The 18,640-nt window shown below is 46.8% G+C and overlaps 1 protein-coding gene across 1 annotated transcript in view; it reads left to right on the top strand.

Annotated features, from left to right (window-relative positions):
* The window catches only part of LOC135903802 (neural cell adhesion molecule 2-like), a gene marked incomplete at its 5' end in the record, with an annotated part of 229,848 nt that overhangs the window by 98,858 nt on the left and 112,350 nt on the right, over positions 1-18,640 (top strand). The window contains 2 exons of the mRNA XM_065434221.1: positions 10,376-10,468; positions 13,184-13,268. Of these exons, the coding sequence (XP_065290293.1) occupies positions 10,376-10,468; positions 13,184-13,268 (178 nt within the window). The remainder of the gene's footprint in view (positions 1-10,375; positions 10,469-13,183; positions 13,269-18,640) is intronic.

The raw sequence follows: 18,640 nt of genomic DNA on the forward strand, positions 1-18,640 counted from the left end.
GAACTCAGCAAAGTGAAGCGAACAGTGCATACATTCATTGGAACCACGCATACAACGTAAATATTAGCGTACGTTTCTATAACGAACAAGCTCAAAACAGGCATCTATCATAATCACAAATGGCTCATACCCCCGTAGGCAAGCAAAAGTGCAGTGGATAATACACCCGTAAGCAATGTCTCATACCCCGTAAGGCAGAAGATACAAGCGCTCAGCAAGCAAGGCTACAAGCACTCCGCCAACTTGCAAAAATAACTTTAATGTCTTGGATCCTAATATAACTCGTATCACACATCAAGCTGATCAGAATAGATACTACACTTTGACACGCGTCGGCCATGTGTATGCCCGCAGTGCCCTCTCTTTGTCGGCGTTCCAATCGCTTGCGTATTCACTTTCCGTCCGCATTATAAGAAACCAGCAAATTTTCCTTCCGCTGTCTCGTGATGCCGGTCACGTCGCAACATTACGCGCGTCTAGTTTTCTCCGGCTCCTCCGGGTGGCGGTCCCGTCGTCCATGCGAATGTATATAAAGATCACGGTAAATGAGCTCGTTCCTTTGTTCGAAATTCTGTGTCACCTCTGGGTCGTGTGCTAAACCGTTTCGCTACTCATCCATCTTCACAGAGTTGAATTGCTCATGATTTTTACAGCCAAGCTGTTTATGGCTAGAATTCCGTGCATTTTTCGTATCCGCCCAACAAATCTGTGAGAGCAAAAACTCATCAGTAATAGCTCGTGCCACTGCTCGCGCGTTCTTCGTCGTCTTCTACCGCAGCTGGCTCCGTTGCCGCTCATCATGCCAGCATTCTCACACTGCTCCTCCCTCTGCGACGGCGCTGATGGCACTGGCCCGCTGCCACTTGGTGTGGTGATTTCGGTCTCAAATTCTTTGGCTCAATATATCGCGAAATGAAAACACGAATGCACATAACGAATGTACAACCCAAATGAACGCGGATGTATAAAAGTAAATGTGTGCGCGTACTTTTCGTCACAATGACCACCGGTCAAGACAACAAATGGGTTCGTACCTTTGTTCACAATTCTGTATCACCTCTGTGTCGTGTTCACAACACCTTCGCTGGTCATGCACACCTTCACAGGGCAGAATGGCTCATGATATCTTTCTTCTTTTAATGCGACAACATTATAAGCGAACCTCATGCAATTTGTAGGTAAATGTCTGGCGAAAGACGGGGGCCAATGCCGAATGCAGTGCAGTTTAACACAGCGTGTCAAAGCGCTAGCTATAACGAGGAAGAATGCGAGAAACTGGCTCGGGACTCACACGCCAGATGTTTCCAAGAGCTACTTTGAGTTCTGTGATATAGATAGGACAAAATGCAGACTCTGAAGTTCTGCCATAGAGTTGCAAAAGGTGACACATTTCTGAAGTGCCGTTGCAAGAGGTATTTGATAGCAGCGCACTGGGCAGCAAGCTCTGCCGCCGTTGATGCCGTGTGTGAATGTATGAATTTCATTGCAGTTTTCGTAGCCGGAATGACAACAGACGTCTATACCGAACTACCCGTATAGGTGTGTATTCGGTCCCTGTATGTCTCATTGATAAATAGCAGCGTCATTTGTTTCAGAGCTATTTTTGGGTGTTTGGCTTTCTTATTTACACCCCAAATACTTAGGCGCACCTGATGCTGTTGGAGACACCACAAGGGGAATGAGCAATCCTATGTGTGATAAAATTTATATTGTCAGTAAGAGATGCGCAAAAATGGGTAATTTTCAGCGATTCACAGGCGGCTCTAACATCACTCTGCGGCACAAGGAAAAATAATCAGTGGTAGCTTTAACATACGAAACACTTTAGGACCTCACAAAGGCAAGCCAAGCGAAACGTGAAATAGCATTCCAGTGGATACTAGGGCATTGTAATATTCCTGGCAACACAGCAGCTGATGAAGCAGCACGACAAGCACACCTCGAAGATCATATGGTTTCGCTTCCACTATCAAACAATGAATTACGCTGCATTATAAGGACAACGGGTATCAGAATGTGTAGAAATACGGGGTTTGACCAGAATTATAAGAGCTCGGATTTGCATCATACTGATCCGTTTAATGAATTCATATTTTCATTGTCATTAGACAAAAATATGGAAACCCTTATTCATTGATTAAGGCTAGGCACTGCCTACACAAAACGTTTCTTAGACAGAATTGGCCGTGCGGAAACCTAGATTACCTTTCTAGATTACCCACATCACGACAGACCAAGACGCCGACTTACATCAAACCTAAATACATCAGACCGCTGACTTTTCAGTTTAAAGAAACCTTTGGGTCATTGTCCAACAACGTCCTTGCAGAAGAGCGCTTTAAAAGCACTAAAGACTTTTCTTGAAGAAAGCGACATTGTTGGACGTCATCAACGCTTTTATTGTTCCTTTCATTTCAATGTCGCTGTATATTGTATGTGTTTGTGGATTATGTTATGTTGACTGTTCTGTTGTGACTACATGTGATAAGGCACTTACAGGATGTATGTACCATCCGCTGACTAGAGACTGTTATTAGGCGACAGTATAATTTGTATTTTTGAAACGTTTTTTCTACCGAACTGTGGAGTCATTTAACTTGTATATTGTATGTACCATGTGTTTCTTACGTCATAGTGTTAATGTCGACACGTTGCTTGACAAGTCCTGGTGTTTGTATGAAAAGGTTATTTGATATGGATTCTTGTACTCTGCAGGTTGTAAGCTAGACTAATTCAATAGCTAAGGAGTAGCCGGCGCTTTATATTGTGCGTCAACATCTCCTGATATTATACCAATAGTAAAAAAAAGCCTTGCTGCTGGTGTGTATCCTGATGTAAGACAATCTGTACGGGTGATGATAACTTCAGAAAACGTTGCACAAGGTCTCTGCGAGGGCAAGAATGCGAGCGCAAGAACGCCAAGTGATGATTTGGGACGGGGGAAAGATGACGGATATGCGTCCCGAGACACAACAACGTATGATTGAATGGGATGATCTTTGGCGAGCGTGACTGTTGCAGCTGTTGACGCGCAGCGAGGAAGTCCTAAACACGTGCGCAATGCTTGGCCCTGTAAGCTCTCCAATAAACGTACATTTGGCTTGCACGTACTGGACAACACTGGAATGGGTAGCGTAGCTATCTCTGTACAACTGAAGCATGGAGCGTGCAGATGTGCCCCATGTTTTCCTGCACATAAATCTCACTCCCTGGTCAATCGGCGACAGTTTTTTATTCAGGTACGTGCAATGAAGTCTCCGTGAAATTTAGGTCGGTTATTACCCCGAAGAATCGATGGGTCTTGCCATAGGTGATAGCGTGCCCTTAATGGAGACTGGGTGCGGCGTTTTAGGTTTACATGTGAATGCAATCAATGTACATTGCTCGGTCGGTGCAGTAAAGCCTTGTGTATGAAGGTATGCTGATGTCAAGCTTGCTGCTCGCTGCAATCGCACGCGAAGCTGAATGCGAGTGACCGCAGAAGTTCAAAGGCACATGTCATCTGCGTGTATCGAGAGGTAGATTGCTTTATGTAAATCGGGGTGACATTTACGAAGGCATACTCGTACCGCATCGGAATGAGGGATACGCCCATGTGTGTCTCTTGCGGAACTACAGGAACGATTGAACACATCCTATGTATCTGTCCCCCATATGACGTCGAGCGCGAAGTTTTCCGGACAGCACTGAACCAGCTGGACTCTAGACCATTTTTCGTAATGAAGATCTTTGTACCCTCGCCGTACGTGTCGATGGCACAGAAAGCCACGAAAGCGCTCTTGAAGTACCTCAAGTCGACACGTCTTGGGAACCGTGTGTAGACACGATGCGAAGCTTCCACTGTGCGCGAAACTGTGCTATCTCTCTGTCTCTCCTTTCTCTCTTCATCCCCACACCCCCTTCCTCCAGGGCAGGGTAGCGAACCAGAGGTGGGTCTGGTTAACCTCTCCTATCCTCCTATCCTCTCCTAGCCCTTCCTATCTTCTACTTCTCTCTCGCGCGCGCTCTGTCTCTCAGCTAGTCTAATGAATGTCAAATTGAACAACGTGGGACTAGATACTCCTCCCTGAGGCACGCCGCTCTACGTGGGGGCCATGGGGCCATCTTCTGTTTGTGCAAAAAATGACCGGCAAGTTATGTAGTCGGATAACCAGCGAAGCATGTGGCCGCCAATTGCAATAGCCTTCAGGGAGTTGATGGTGGAATCATGTGTAACGTTGTCATATACGTCTTTCACGTCGAGAAACAGTACAACAGATATGCGCTTACGGCTTTTGCTGCACAAATGTTGTCAGGTCAATGACGCTATCAATTGAGGAACGACCCCTACGAAAGCCTGCCATGGAAGCGGGTGAGATATTGTAACGCTCGAGATACCATTCTAGACGGGCAAGAACCATCCTCTCTATCACCTTTCCAATGCAGCTGGCCAGAGCGATAGGGCGATATGCTGCCAAGTCCAACGAGGATTTTCCCGGCTTTAGCAATGGTACCAGCCGACTTAACTTCCATTGCCTGGGAGCTATACCTTTATGCCACGAATTGTTGAAACTGTTCAGACGCACTCTCCTTGCCTCTGTCCAAGGTGTCCCAGGGCAGCATTGGTGACACCGTCAGGGCCTGAAAAGGATGATCATTTAGAAACCACCAGGGCAGCTTCGAGTTCTTCCATGATAAAGGGCATGTCCATCTCTGATACCCGAGCCGTAGGCAGGTCACTTACATCAACGTTGGTGATGACAGGCTCGGCAGTGACTCTCGCACAGAATTACTCCGCCACACCATACTCAGTCTGGCCAAGATGGAGGGCCAATGCTGCGAAGTGTCGTTGTTGCGGGGAATTAACGAAGAACATGGACTGTCCTCCTGATATGTGAAAGCCTTTTGCGAGGGTCCAGTGATTCACTCTATGTCTTCCATTGCTCACTCTCTAGTTTGTTTGTACGACGCTGAAATTTCTTTTGAATGCGTCATGCGTCTCTGAGACAATAAATTCATTTAGTGTGTCTGTATTCTTGTGCGTCTGTATCCATGCCATCGAATCGCATGAAGTCTCAAGTTAAATGTCCAAATCTGCTTGGTTTGACGACTGCGATAATAGACACATGAGAGCTTTCATTGCTTCTGCAATGGTGTCTCGTAGACGCTGCCGGCGAAATCTTCTCGACACGCTTGTTCCATAAGCGACGTAGACATTGTCAAGTCAGTGCTCTTCAAGACAGCACGAGAGAAAGGCCGAGTGAGCCCATTAATCTGTAGGTCCCACATTCCCAAGGTTAGAAAAAACATGTATTACTGTAGGCTGAAGTGCCGCTGAAACGAGAAAATGAAATTTGGTGCAGGTAACATACGCCGAAAAGTACGTTTACTGACAAGGTTAAACTGTTTCCCGCATTAAGTTTTGCTCTGGTATTCAGCGGTTATAGTTCTTACGCAATAGAACGTAAGAATCACATTACTTGCTCACGTCAATCTTACAACGACCGGCGGGAGAATTACGATGGTCGGGGAGAGACACAATTCACAGGAAATCGTTAAGCCGGTATGAATGCCAAAGACGTGTGATCAATAGCGGTGGAGGGAATGCCATCTCCGTAATGCCTGGCGAAGCAATAAGCGCCTAAGTGGTTCGAGCGTCATGGTTGCGAGTCTTTTCAGTTCTGCTGACTGCTGAATTTTGGCTTCAGAAAGGTTATAAAACTGGGATCGAACAATGGTGCACATTAACGGGAGGTAGCCATGAGCGGAGTTCATACGAAATGACGTTATGAACGAAATGATCGTCACCGACATAGTGAAAACGCGAAGCACGATAGAGAAGTTATGGTATCATTGAAACATCGGGGCTTGCTGAAGCTGTACGAGTGGTATGCCTTATAGCGCGCTGGAAGAAACCTCCGAAAGTTTGACGTAAAAGTTATGCAGAAACCCGCAAGGTGGAGAGTAGGAATTAAGTATATTATTTTCGCATAATAATTCCTTCTTCCCACCTTGCGGGTTTCCGCATAACAATTACGCTCAGATGGTAGAGCGGCTGCCCCGGAAAGGCCGTGGCCCTGGGTTCGAGTCCCGGACCAGGACGAATTTTTCTTCAACTGCGAAGCTTTTCTTTCGATAAACCCGTATGGGTTTACTTTGTAACAATTAGCTACGTTTGGGTGGATGTCTCGTTTTCCCTTAATAAACCTCCAGAAGGCAACCACAACGATAAAAGTCTCATTGCAATCGTTTATCGGTATAAGCTGGTTGACGGCGAAGACGACCGTATTGTTTCGTAGTTGCGTTAAGAAGGACACCACAAAATCATGATTTTATTTTCGCCCATTCAGTGTTGTGACAAGTGCTACTACAGGGACAATAAGTCTGCAGAGAAATTGCTGCAGCTTGTGCAAAATACAAAGTTACAAGCTTTTATTTCATTTAATTTTGTTCTCGTATGCCTCGTGGGAAATTTCTCCACTCCCTCACCGAAAATAAAAATAAAGAAATAAGACAGAGACGGTTGCTTTTCTATTGCTCTCTATTCTCCGTTTCATATGTACAGGAGGCAATGGCGCTAAATCTGTGCAAGTAGTGCCGTTATATAAGTATCGGTCCGCGCGCTATGAAGGGCGGTTCTTGATCTGCATCGTTCCCTGCGAAATAACTACTTCACACATTCGGACTACTAATGCGCACAAGTTTACGTTAAATTACATGACCAGTGCATACTTGTGCTTATTCTTAGTCGGCGTGCTATGTTTTGGTGGCGAGCGCTAGTGATGCGCTGAGGCCGTTAATCGCAGAAACATGTTACTCCGCTCGTTTGGTGGTAATGAAGTTTAGGTTTCCGACGTCTTTTCATATATTAAATAGTCATATCTTGCGACATAAAACCTCGAGCATAACTTTTACACCGAATTACATGGCGCGTGCCTAATCTGTTTCTTTCATACCTGACGTACTACATTTTGGTCGCGGATGCGAACAGTGAAAGAAGTGTCTGTAGCCTTCGTAGCGTATTAGTGAGTATAGCTATCCACTGTTCAATTGCCGCACAGACAGGATGGTGTTTGAAGGCAACCCAACCTGCGTTTTCTTCACGTGAGCTGGCCGTGATCACCGATGCAAATGAGCTGAACTTAGCTTCGCAAGTTCACCGATGTTTCTGAGTCGCCAGACCGCCAGAAATGCGCAATCTTCAGGCTATTCTACACCTGAGTGCACGTCTCCTGAGCGTCTGCTTTTCAGAACCGCGCTTGAGGTTACGACAAGGTGCACCACCCTTCGAAGTTGCAAATTGTCTGTTGTCTACACCGTTTATGCCGTAAGCTGCCTGATGATACTGTCTTACCACACATTGCCGGCTACATATATGTATGGCTGAAAGGTGGTATAGACAACACCCCCTACGTTGCATACTTCGAACCTCGTCTACTTCGCCAAAAGTACGATCCTCTAGATGATAGTCTAGTCTGAAAGGCTGATTTACATTGATGACTTTTATGTATACCTGGAACGCCGCAGTCTACTGTCGGGCAAGTCTAGGCGGCCTCTCTTGCGCTGTGGCGCTCTCCTACTAATCCAAATAAATCTTCACGCAGGACACTAGCTTTGTTGTTAGCCACTGAATAATCACACATCCCTTTATAATAATTGGCATTCACAAATTTAGCACAGAGCAAAATTTCCATTCCTAAACAGTCGTAAAATATTGCTAGGATCTGAATTCCGTTGTTACGTGACCGGACAAAACTGTGCTGTCACGAAAGTAGTCCTTGTTCTGTAAGGTTGACACTTTGGCAAGTTAGTACCCATTGTTTTTTTTATATGATTGATAGTATTGTTAATAACACCACGATGGCTTAAGATTGTGCGACACTCTAGTTCAAATAAAGGAAAGTGCAGCATAGTAACATATCTTTGGCATAGCCTTTTCACCCACGCCAAGATATTTATTGTTATTTAACTCAGTGTATGTATGCCATCGCGTAAAAATTTCCACTCTAGCTCTATTGTGTCGTTTATGGCGGAAACAACATCGTAGCGAAAGGATGTCTTCTATTTACAAGATGTCTTCAGAATATGGTGAATTCACGAGTGTATGCAGGATTCACCATCTGTGGGGTCGTGCCTTGAGCAGTATAAGTTGTCTCGGGGATCCCGCACTCACCAAAAGCGCAGACGGACTTTCTGCGTACCTGTCTTTTTACCGTAGTGGGTAATCCACGAATTGCTGCTAAATACATCACATAATACTACACTGCCTGGCCCTGCTGCATTTATCACTCTATATTGGAAGCGTTGCACGACGTCCGTGATTAGGTAAAAAATAAAAATAACGTGCGGATGTATTACCCACGCAACGCATGCAGGTGTCCACAAAAACACGTTCAACCATCTGTCGTTGCTTGCTGCGCTCTGTTTCGCCGCATTTGTGCCTTACAGCGGAAAGAGTACAGCAGGCGCATGTTCTGCCGCGCATTGCCCAACGCTTCGCCGATGAATCGTGACACCTCGGAATGGGATTGCTCTGCACCAGTTACCGATTTCCCTTTGGACGGCGCTCGGTTCTGAGGCTGCCTGGTTCCCCAGTCTCCAATGGGCGCCATCCGTTTTTCTTTTTCTTCTCGCCCCGAGGGATACCCCCTGCAGCTTGCACCATCTCTCATCGACCACCCGTTCGTCTTCCCGTCAGCAAAGCGGAGAAACGGCTCGCAACTGGGTCCATTCATTTACTGTCGTTCCCGGGTTATCGCGCGCTCAGCGTCGCCGACTGCACGCCCCCGCAGACAAATGATCAACACTCGTCGCTGCTGGCACTGACGCATGCCAGTTTGTTCGTGTTATCACGACGGAGTGCTCTAAGCGTGAACGCTGGCCCATACCGTGCCCGTGCGTTGTACGACTGCAATGTAGAATACAGGATTTTCTGGTGTGAGCGCTAGTATCGCACAGTGTTATGAAATCTAGAGCTGCGGATACGAAACACTCATCTCATATACTAACTATTCGTGAATAGGCTGTGCCGTGATCATTATATCGTTTAGAAGTTCAATGTTTCTAGGAGGAGGAGGAGGAAGAAACGAAGGAATGAAAGGTAGGGAGGTCAACTAGACGCACGTCCGGTTTGCTACGCTACACAGGGGAAGGGGTTTAAGGTTAGAAAAGAAAGGAGAGGGAGGGAACAAGGTGCTATCAGTGTAAATACTTGCGGTTGTCAATAACTTCACCCCCATAATCGGTCACTGAGGCCGGTCTATTTCACTAAATGTAGCAGTGCCCGCGTCGCTATGTAAGCCTGCGACGCGTGGGACCATGGTCTGAGAATCTTAAGTCTCTACAAATGGTCTACTATCTAACCGGCTTACATCCTCCTAAGAATTGTCGCGTTCAATCGCATGGGGTCACATGCACGTCTTCTATTGGGAGTAAGATTACAAACCCGCCGAAGTTTCTCATACGGCCCCGGACTTGCTTATAAAATCATCAGATTTCACGTGGCCTTAAGGCACGGGAAAAAAAGGAAATCCCATTCAGAGTGAACTCGAATTCTACAGACACGTTTAACATGTATAATTTGCTACTGCTGAAGCTTCTAACAGCACATAGCGAATGTACGTGTGTCATTACTTTTTCTTTCTTTTTTTTTGCTGCTCATATTCCGTCTTAGTAAGCCCTTGAGGCGGCGCGTTACAGTGTAATTAAACCTAATTATAAGAATTCTTAAGGTAAAGGAGAACTTCAGTAAAAGAAAGTACCTTCTCTTATGGTTTGTTCACCCTCTGCCTTTTTTCTCCTCCTAGTACGCTAACAAACAGGAGACAGAGAAAGAAAGGACAGGAAAGGCAGGGAGGTCAACCAGAAGACCACGCGGTTTGCTACCCTACACTGGGGGTGGGGGAAAGGGGCGTAGAAAGAGGAAAAAAGGGAGAGAGTAATCACTGAATGCGTGTGGGAGAGACACTATACAGAGGGACACTATAAACGGTCTCTTAAGCAGGTGCACTTTAAGTATTGCACAAGTGCACGAATAGCTTTTCGGGCCAGTGACGGGTGTGCCCACGGTCCGAGTATCTTTGACTCAGTTAACGGCTTTGAGTCCAGTCGGTGCAAAGTAGCCCGCAGAGAGAGGCGTTGTACATCGTAGCGAGGGCAGCTACGCAATAGGTGCTCGGTGGTTTCCTCGCACCCACAGGAGTCGCACATCGGGTATTTGTATATGTTAATAACCTATTTACCGTTAATTTTATTCCCCACCCTCGATGCATGATAATGTGAAAGCTTTCATGATTTCGACCTAAACAGTGCCGTGTGTTAACCGCAAAAAGTAGGTAAGGAAGACACCTAAAGGTAAGCGCGCATAACGCGTGACTTTGTCATTATCGATGCGCAGAGACCGGACACTGCCGGACGCGAAGGGACCATCTTTACTGCAGAACGCAAGTACAGCCTCACTGACAGCACCCTACCACGCTGGAAGCTAGAGGTGAGGCCATCTTTAGCTTGAATGATTCTGCGTGATTTCCTTTATTCAAAGTATGAGCACGCTTTTATGCACTTAGCGACGCGTCAAACATTACAAGGCCAAGCGTATTTACTACTATGGCACACAACCATCTGTCATGGTTCCTAAATAGTCTTTAAGAAAAATTCGCAGTTTCGCCCGAAAGGCGAAGTATCGATTGCAAGAGAAAATTATCAGACAGCCATACGAAGTAAGGGTAGTACTTTTATCGGTCGTATCAACTTGTACACATTCGTTTGCTAACTAACAAGCACGGCGTCAGCGCGCACATCAAGCATGAACAAATCACAATAAATGACCGCGCATACTCGGTATCAAAACGCTGGCGGGAGGAAACGCGGCAGCAGCAGCGAGCGAAGTGATCTTCGTGCTGTCTATCGCTTCAGCGCAAACTGAGCGCCGTGAACACACAGCACGCACAAAGCTACGAGCCGCCGATGCGTCTAGATTGTGCCCCCAACGCAGATCGCTCTCGAGATACGGCCGCGCGACCGCGCGCAGCCGCCACATGCGCAGTTGCACCCGGAGTAAAACGCCACCCCCATCTCTCCCCTCCCCTCGGTGCCTCGGCACGTTGGATCCCTCGCGCTCGACGGAAGACGACGCGCTTCCTTCCCTCTTTCTTCCTTTTCGCGCGGGTGAGATTGAGTCGCGATCGTCGGCTCCCCTCGCACGCTTTCACTGCCACATACAGCGTTGGGCGCCCGGCTACGGTTATTGCCCTTCAAATTTATACGGAACATCGTGGTGATGGCAGAAATGTGCCTGGCGTGTCCATATGTAATTGCTATCGCGATAAAACTATAGGGGCACCTAAGCAATTGTTATGGTGTGTAAGTGCGAGAGCATTACTTGTCGCTGAGTGTGTCGCCGAGTTATGTCGCGGAGTTTCGCGCTGTGGCGAAATGCTGCTAAATTTAGTGCTTTTGCATTACGTTTCTGAGTGTAATATTGCTGCTTATGAAGTCGCAACAATGCAAGTCGACAAACCGAACACATTGCGATCCCCCAGCTGAGTTTTGTTTAGAGCGGTTCTCATTAAAGTAGTGTTTCACGCACATTGCGTTGAGTGTTCTTTCTCGATGACACCACTGTGCCCAGCGATGACAGTACTTTTCCAAGCGGCACCACGGTGTTGACACTACATTTCTTCATCAGGTTCGTAAGCGAACTCCACCTCATACTCCGAGGTGATGTAGACGCGAACGATTTAACTTCGGACGCCGACTGTGGCGCCACTCCTAACGAATCGCTCGCCAAGCAAAACCCAACCACGCGTGCAGCCTTGGAGATATGTCACTGACGCGTGTTGCAACGGTGGTGGACTGCAACGGTGACTAAATGCTATTTGAGAGGGCTGTTGGAAAATTATAAAGATAGAATGAGCCTTCGTGGCGGTCGAAAGTCACCGAAGTGCGCGAAAAGGCTGACAATCTAAAGTGCTTTTACTGGTCACTTTTTGCAAGAGCAACGAAGTGTAATTTGCTTTTAGTAGGAAAAGTATGATGTATAATGCAAGTAATTCATTGTTCACGTGTGGATGTACAGAAGATGCATAAAGGTTTCGCCATTGTCATTTGGGGATCTACGTGGGAGCGCACACGACGAACTAATCTTTTTCGTCGTGTACGCTACGGAGTATTGATTTTGTCTCACCTCTGCATACGACAGCTAGTGAACAGATTCATGTTTTTCTGAGTTGTATCAGATCAGTTTCTGCGGACTGTTTGTCAAGTTAGACTGCGAAGATCGAGCATTGCCTAATTTTGTAGCCACTTTGGAAAGTATGCGAGGAGGTCGTGGCGGATACCTATAGGAGGTCTACCTGTCGTGTACTTTCCTGCATGCTCGTTTTTAGTTGGAGTACCTTTAGACGGTGTTGCGGAAGAACCTATATCAAGATCTATGTGATATGTTCTTACCAGCTCCTTTGTGTAGAACGCACTCTTGTACCGGACCATGGGCAAATATTCTTGAACGAATTGAAAGCATGAATGTACCAGGAGGGGGTTAAAACATTTTTCTTCAAATTGCACACCAACACGTTAGATGTCAAGAGTTATGTGGAAGAAAAGTAATTTTTTGTACCTTGGCGGCACTCACTGTTTCATTTGTCTGAATCCAGAAACGACCGACCATGTATTTCTGGATTGTTGTGAAGCATTTTTCTTCTCGGATATCTTAGAACATACCGTCGAGAAATACGTACCTGTCTAAGCTTTCGGCATAAGGTTTTTGCCAGTTGAAAATGAGGATGATATTCCATTTGACCTCATTATGCTCTTGAGCCTCCATAGCATTTGGCTATCTAGGGTGGAAGTTCAGAACGCTGCCATACACGCGCAGCCGATTATGAAAGCTTCAAGGAAAGCATCAGTAGAATTATAGCTATGCACCAGTTTCAAACCGCAGAGTCTGAACAGCTACCTATAGCGTGGAAGCATTGTTAAACGTGCGCGAATATTAACGGGCTCGTGCAATAAGGCCAGTTCCTAGAGACTGGTTCCGCGAATGTTTCTTATTCTGTGCCTGCGCTGTTCAATGTGGCAATAAAGAAAAAAAAAACCAATGGTGGCGCAATGGTTCGCGCGCTGAGCTGTATACGGAGCGGTAGCAGCGGCAGTGGGGCTGAGGATCGAATCCTTACCATGGCCACTTTTTTTTTTCACTTTCTAGCAAGGATGCCGCCCACACCCCCGCTCGAGGACTCGCCAACCGAGCACCCGGACGGCTCACGCTAGGATCAGGAAGGGATCGCATGGTCAGTTACCAGGAAATAACTCAGCACTACAGGTTAGCCAGGGCAGTGTACCCGCCAGCACACAAATCGCTTAACAAGTGACAAGAAGTAGCTTGGAGACGACTTCAGACGAACACCTACCCCAACCCCGTAGCCTACCACTACTACTACCCGGACCAATACCCTAATACATGTAAGCATTGTCAGCAAAAAGCGGATCTATTCCATATTATGTGGTCGTGCCCAGCCGAAAATCACACAAATCACGAAATAAGTAATACTGAGCAGTGGGAGGCCGTGTTGCTAAGCTCCGACCCTGACCTGCAGGCCGAGGTCATCGAGAGAGCTGAAGAAGCCGCGCGGGCCCAGGGGCTCGTGGCTGCCTAACAACAAGGTCATCCGTCAATACCTTCTTTTCAAATAAAGTCTTTACTCACTCACTCCCTCTTCAGTTAGGTGAACATGACGTAATTTGTGGGCTATTTTAGAGCGCTGCTCTGAGGCGCCCGTTCCTGCGGCGGCGTACCCTAGCGAACGAGAACAGTGAAAGATGAAAGGGAGCGAACGCAGAGACGAGACTCGGACCGCGAACGGCGGAGACCAATCAGAGCGGCCCCTTCAGCAATGTGTGCTCGGGAAGATGGTGTCATGCGGACCCACCCGACCGCTCGATGCATACTTGTATCTGGTATCAGCCGGACCGCTCGTTTCGTACTATCGTGTGCTCGCGTCAGCTCCCGCTTGTTTGGATTTCTTGCTTTGGCCTCATTCGCGCTTGTTTCGATTGTCATGGTTTGCGATTGTTTTGTAATCTGACTGTATGCGCGACGTGAATTGTGTGGTAGTTTCTGGAAGTCACGTACCACGAGCCATTACGTTGGAACCTCCGACGAGTCATGCATAAAATCCGACACGCTTGACCTTCAGATCAGACTTTCGGCGATCGTCGGCTCTGCTACATGCTTCTCTCAAATGCTTTGGCGCAATGTATCGCGAAATGAAAAGAAGCTGCGCCCAAATTTCGCAATAGGGAGTATCGTAATTGTCGGGGATTTTTTTTTTTACCAAGGCTTTCCTGCCACGACTTTCTGAAGAAGGCGGGCTCGCACAATGAGCCAAATAACACTCTCGCATTAAAAAAGATTCTCATCGCATTACTACTTCGCTTAATGGTTCCTACCTAACATTTGACTGCGACTCAATATCTCACAGCCAGAATAACCTTTTATAGGTTCCCATTTCCATGCGAAGCAAGACTATTTCATCTTCCTTTTCTGACTGTCATTAACACTATTCCTCTGTTCACCGACTAATTTTGACGTTTAGAATGACGTCATGCTTGTGGCATCTCATTTTGTGGGTTGTAACAAGACATTTGCAACAAAGTAAGTGAGAACAGACAGCTGGCAGGGAGCCGTAATTATGGGCTGCTTCTGATTTTCAATGCGGGCACTTGTTTATGGAAGCAGCTAATCGAGTTTGATAAGGTTTATTGACGCTGATACAGCGCATTGCATGAGTTCATATTTTATTCAGACATAATGTATCTACGCGTGGCATGCACGCCATTCGCGCGGCTCCTTCAGCTTCATTAGCTATACTATACGAGAAGCTCAGACGCGAATCCCGCTGAAACTAAACAATGTTGGCAGTCGACATCGTGCGCCGTGCGCCTCGCTCAGCGGAATGTTTTCGTATGCGCCATCGTTTCCTGACGACGCCCGGGTGACTCGCTGAAGGTGGTGGATTTCAGGGTCGATTGCGCGCGATCACATCAGAGCGAGAAGCGAGGAAGCTGGCCACCTTGCCTCGCCGTGCCACCCTTCGCCCGCACTGAACGCGCCGAGCCAGAGTCGCTGCGAGCAACACGCCGGAGATCCGAGCGTCCCGAGCAGAAAGTCCCCTCGTTGCGAGAGAGAACGAATGCCCGTCGTTCGCAGAATGCACTGTCGAGCTGTGTTCATGCGTGAGCGAAGATTCATTTCATTCCGTTAGCGCGGCACTGTGCCGTACTTACAGTCGATAGCGAAGGAACTCGTACCAATAAGAGATAAGGAAAAAAAAGAGAAGTGGAGACGGAGCGGAGAAGCAGAAATCGAATGAGATTTTGGTTTGACGATGCTAGTCCTTCTCCAATCAATAGCAATCTCATTATTCAGCTTTCCAGAGCGCTATGCAGAAAGAAAAAAAAAATGGAGGGGGGGAGGACGGCAGTGCTGCAACATCGGAGAAGCCATTATCGTGGCCTGCTGCTACCACTGCCACCAGCACCTGGTCCGGCAAGTTCGCAACGTATGACCAAGACGATGGTTGCCGACAGACGCCTCAAGGCCAGCTCCTTTTGTTGTCAGTGTTTTGTCGAGAGGCGGCTCGAGTTATTGAGAATGTTCATAAAATAATCAAGGGCAACGAGGCGCTAGTTATTCGGGAAGTTGCCTGAAAATAATTTATTGAAAGCGAAAAATACCAGAAACGTAAAAATTGTGAATGCTTTATTGAGGTGGGCGTGTTTTTCTTACGTTCGTGATAGAAGAGAGATGGAATAACAACTCTAGCAACGAGAGCACCTCACGGGGTGGGTACTAAACCAGCTAACCCCGCCTGACGGGGACGGCTGTCTAGCGGGTGGGCTACCGGAAACGCACGTGCAACAAACACTATCCAAAAAAAGAAAAAAAAACTGTCTTTGGCTTAGCTAAGGTTAAGCCCAGGATGCGAAGCATACTAGCCTTTATTTTAACGCGACAGCGTTAAGGAGCTCGTGTCGCAGAAAAGCCGGTGTCGTCGGCGTCGGCTCAGGCGTACGGCGCTGGCTCAGGTGCACATTTCGTTGTCGCGCCGAACGCTGCGTTGCTCGACGCTCACCGCGTCCGATGCGGGGCGCGTAGTCGCTGCGCCGTAGCAAAGCCACCTAGAAACAGTCTCTGTAGCACGCTGCAACCTTCGCTTCTCATTCCAATGAGCAGCTCTGTCTCCAGGAGGCATCTCACCTCGTCAGTGTCTAGCAGAGGCAAGCGCAGCTGCTTGTATACCGCCGCGACGCCGCGAGCGACGGCGCGAGTTGGAGCAAATTTTTTTCCAGGTGGCTTTGGTTGGAGCCCCGTTTCTCCTCTGTCGTGACGTCACGGTGTCACGTGGTCAGCCTTGAAGGCGACGCCGCGAGCGACGGCGCGAGTTGAAGCCCCGTTTCTCCTCTGTCGTGACGTCACGGTGTCACGTGGTATTGAAGGCGACACCGCCGCGCCCGAGGAGCTGGGTTGAGCTCTAGTAATATGCTTCGCATAAAAAGAAAAAAAAAAGACATGTTGCGCCGTCTTTGATGATATTGAAATGCCGACCTTCCAAATCGGTGCAACAGAGGGTGACAAAGGTACTGCTATGCATCTTACGGGCAACCGACATTTACAAATGGCTTCATTGCCGACTGACATTCACGACTCTCCGGTAATAACTGCAGTACAACATATAATTTTTGCAATGAATGTTTTATTCATTCATCCGCGGCGGGTGGGCGCACGTGCACGAGTGCTTTGTGTCTGTGCTTTATTTTTCTGTTTTTTCGATGTGCCCCTTGCCAGATGTAGAGCAGCAAAGACATTATTCTGCTGGATATGGTTTACCTCCTGGCTTTCATTCCCTTTTGGTTTTTGCTCTTGGCTGCAGTACCTATCGGCTGTTGTCGTATAAGTTACCGGTTGAAAGTGTAACCTTTGTTTCATTCGGTAATTCACCTTTAGATGTGCCTGCTTCATCTGTTTGTGGAGTGTGTAACGTAAGTGTTATCCACTGACGGCCCGCCTCTTCTATTCGCAGTATTCGTTTCACCTAATCAAAGTGGCTTCTACCTTTTGTAACGACTTCTTGGAAATCGGCGTTTGATCACAAGGTTACGTGTGTGACGCGAACAGTGCACTAAAATGTATAGCTTTCTTTGAATAGGAGTATGGGAGAGGCCTTTGCCCTGCAGTGGGCGTAACCAGGCTGATGATGATGATGATTTTATACCTAGCGCGTCGTTATTTTGTATAGCGTTATTGCAAGTTCTTCTGGTTACATTAGGAAGACATCGATTTTTAGAACTTTAATGTAAGCCATAATTGAGGGCAGACATGCGCTGATTGTACGGTTACCTTATTTTTGTATGCACATAAGCATGTCTTCTGAAGTTTTAATGAAGCTGAGCAACTCTATACAGACAGAAAAACGCAACAGAAATCACTGCACAGGTTGAAAAAGAAAAGAGATTGCAATGCCTGAAGAAGGTTACGTTGTAGAAGTTTATTTTACATATATATTTTTTGACAAAGCTCAGAACGAAAATTTGGAACCGCTAGCTTTGTAAAACCTTTATAAGAGGCGTACATAAATAATGAAGAAGAAATACAATGATTAAGCAAAATATACTGCAATGGCGTGCCTCTAAGAAATTACAACTTCTTTGTTGAGATTCAATTCCTCGCTCAAATTGCTTCCATTCTTTCACCCACCGCTATATAGCGCAGTGGTCGTGCCGTTCTCTTGCTGTGCGTGATGTGCCGGGTTCGATTCCCAGCTGAGGCGGTCGCATTTAAATAGAGGCAAAATTAAAGAAAACAAAAAACAAGGTGGTCAAAATTATTCCGGTATACATTACTAAGGCGTCTTAACGCCTTAGCACCATGAGTTGCTTTGGCACGTTAAACCCCCAATGAATCAGTCCATCTTCTGTTTCTTTTTAATGTTCTCTTTTCGTGTAATTTATAGTTCGAACATAATTATGATATCGCATGTGAATATAGCTACGTACTTTCTGATGACTGAAGTATATAGTATTACGTTACTGCTACTGGCGCCTCCAACATGCGTACGCACCGTTTTCCTTCATCTTATTTACTCTTTCATTTTTCGGTTTCAGGAGCAGTAATCAAGAAATCCACTTCCTTACAATGCGTCACTGGCTGAATTATGTTGAGATTTCTGTCACACACAGCCCCCACGCCACACGTACCTTATGAACCCATTAAAACTGTCTCGGGTTTTAAAGGTTTGAGACATGCATGGCGTAGATAACTCGGATAATCTTTCGACGGGTCTTGCATTCTCAGTAATCAATAGTGTTACCTTCGAGGGGTGGTTTTAGGCCGAAATTTTGAATCGGGAAAACAGTCTTTCACATTAGGGCAATTGAACGGTGTAGTGTTACTGCGTTGAAAAGCAATAAATTCGTGGCGGCCAAAACCATTTCGGAATAGACACACTCTTTCAAAACTGCATAGTAATGAGTCGGACTTGCCAACCACTGCGGCTTTTGAAACTTCCAGCATCGCTTGAGCGACCGAATCACGAAACGAGTAATCTTATTGGGCGATAACTTCTAAAGCATATCTTAAAGCATGGCCCTGCTTTCGCTTGCG

Source organism: Dermacentor albipictus, chromosome 4, assembly GCF_038994185.2.
Source record: "Dermacentor albipictus isolate Rhodes 1998 colony chromosome 4, USDA_Dalb.pri_finalv2, whole genome shotgun sequence".
Classification (NCBI taxonomy): Eukaryota; Metazoa; Arthropoda; class Arachnida; order Ixodida; family Ixodidae; genus Dermacentor; species Dermacentor albipictus.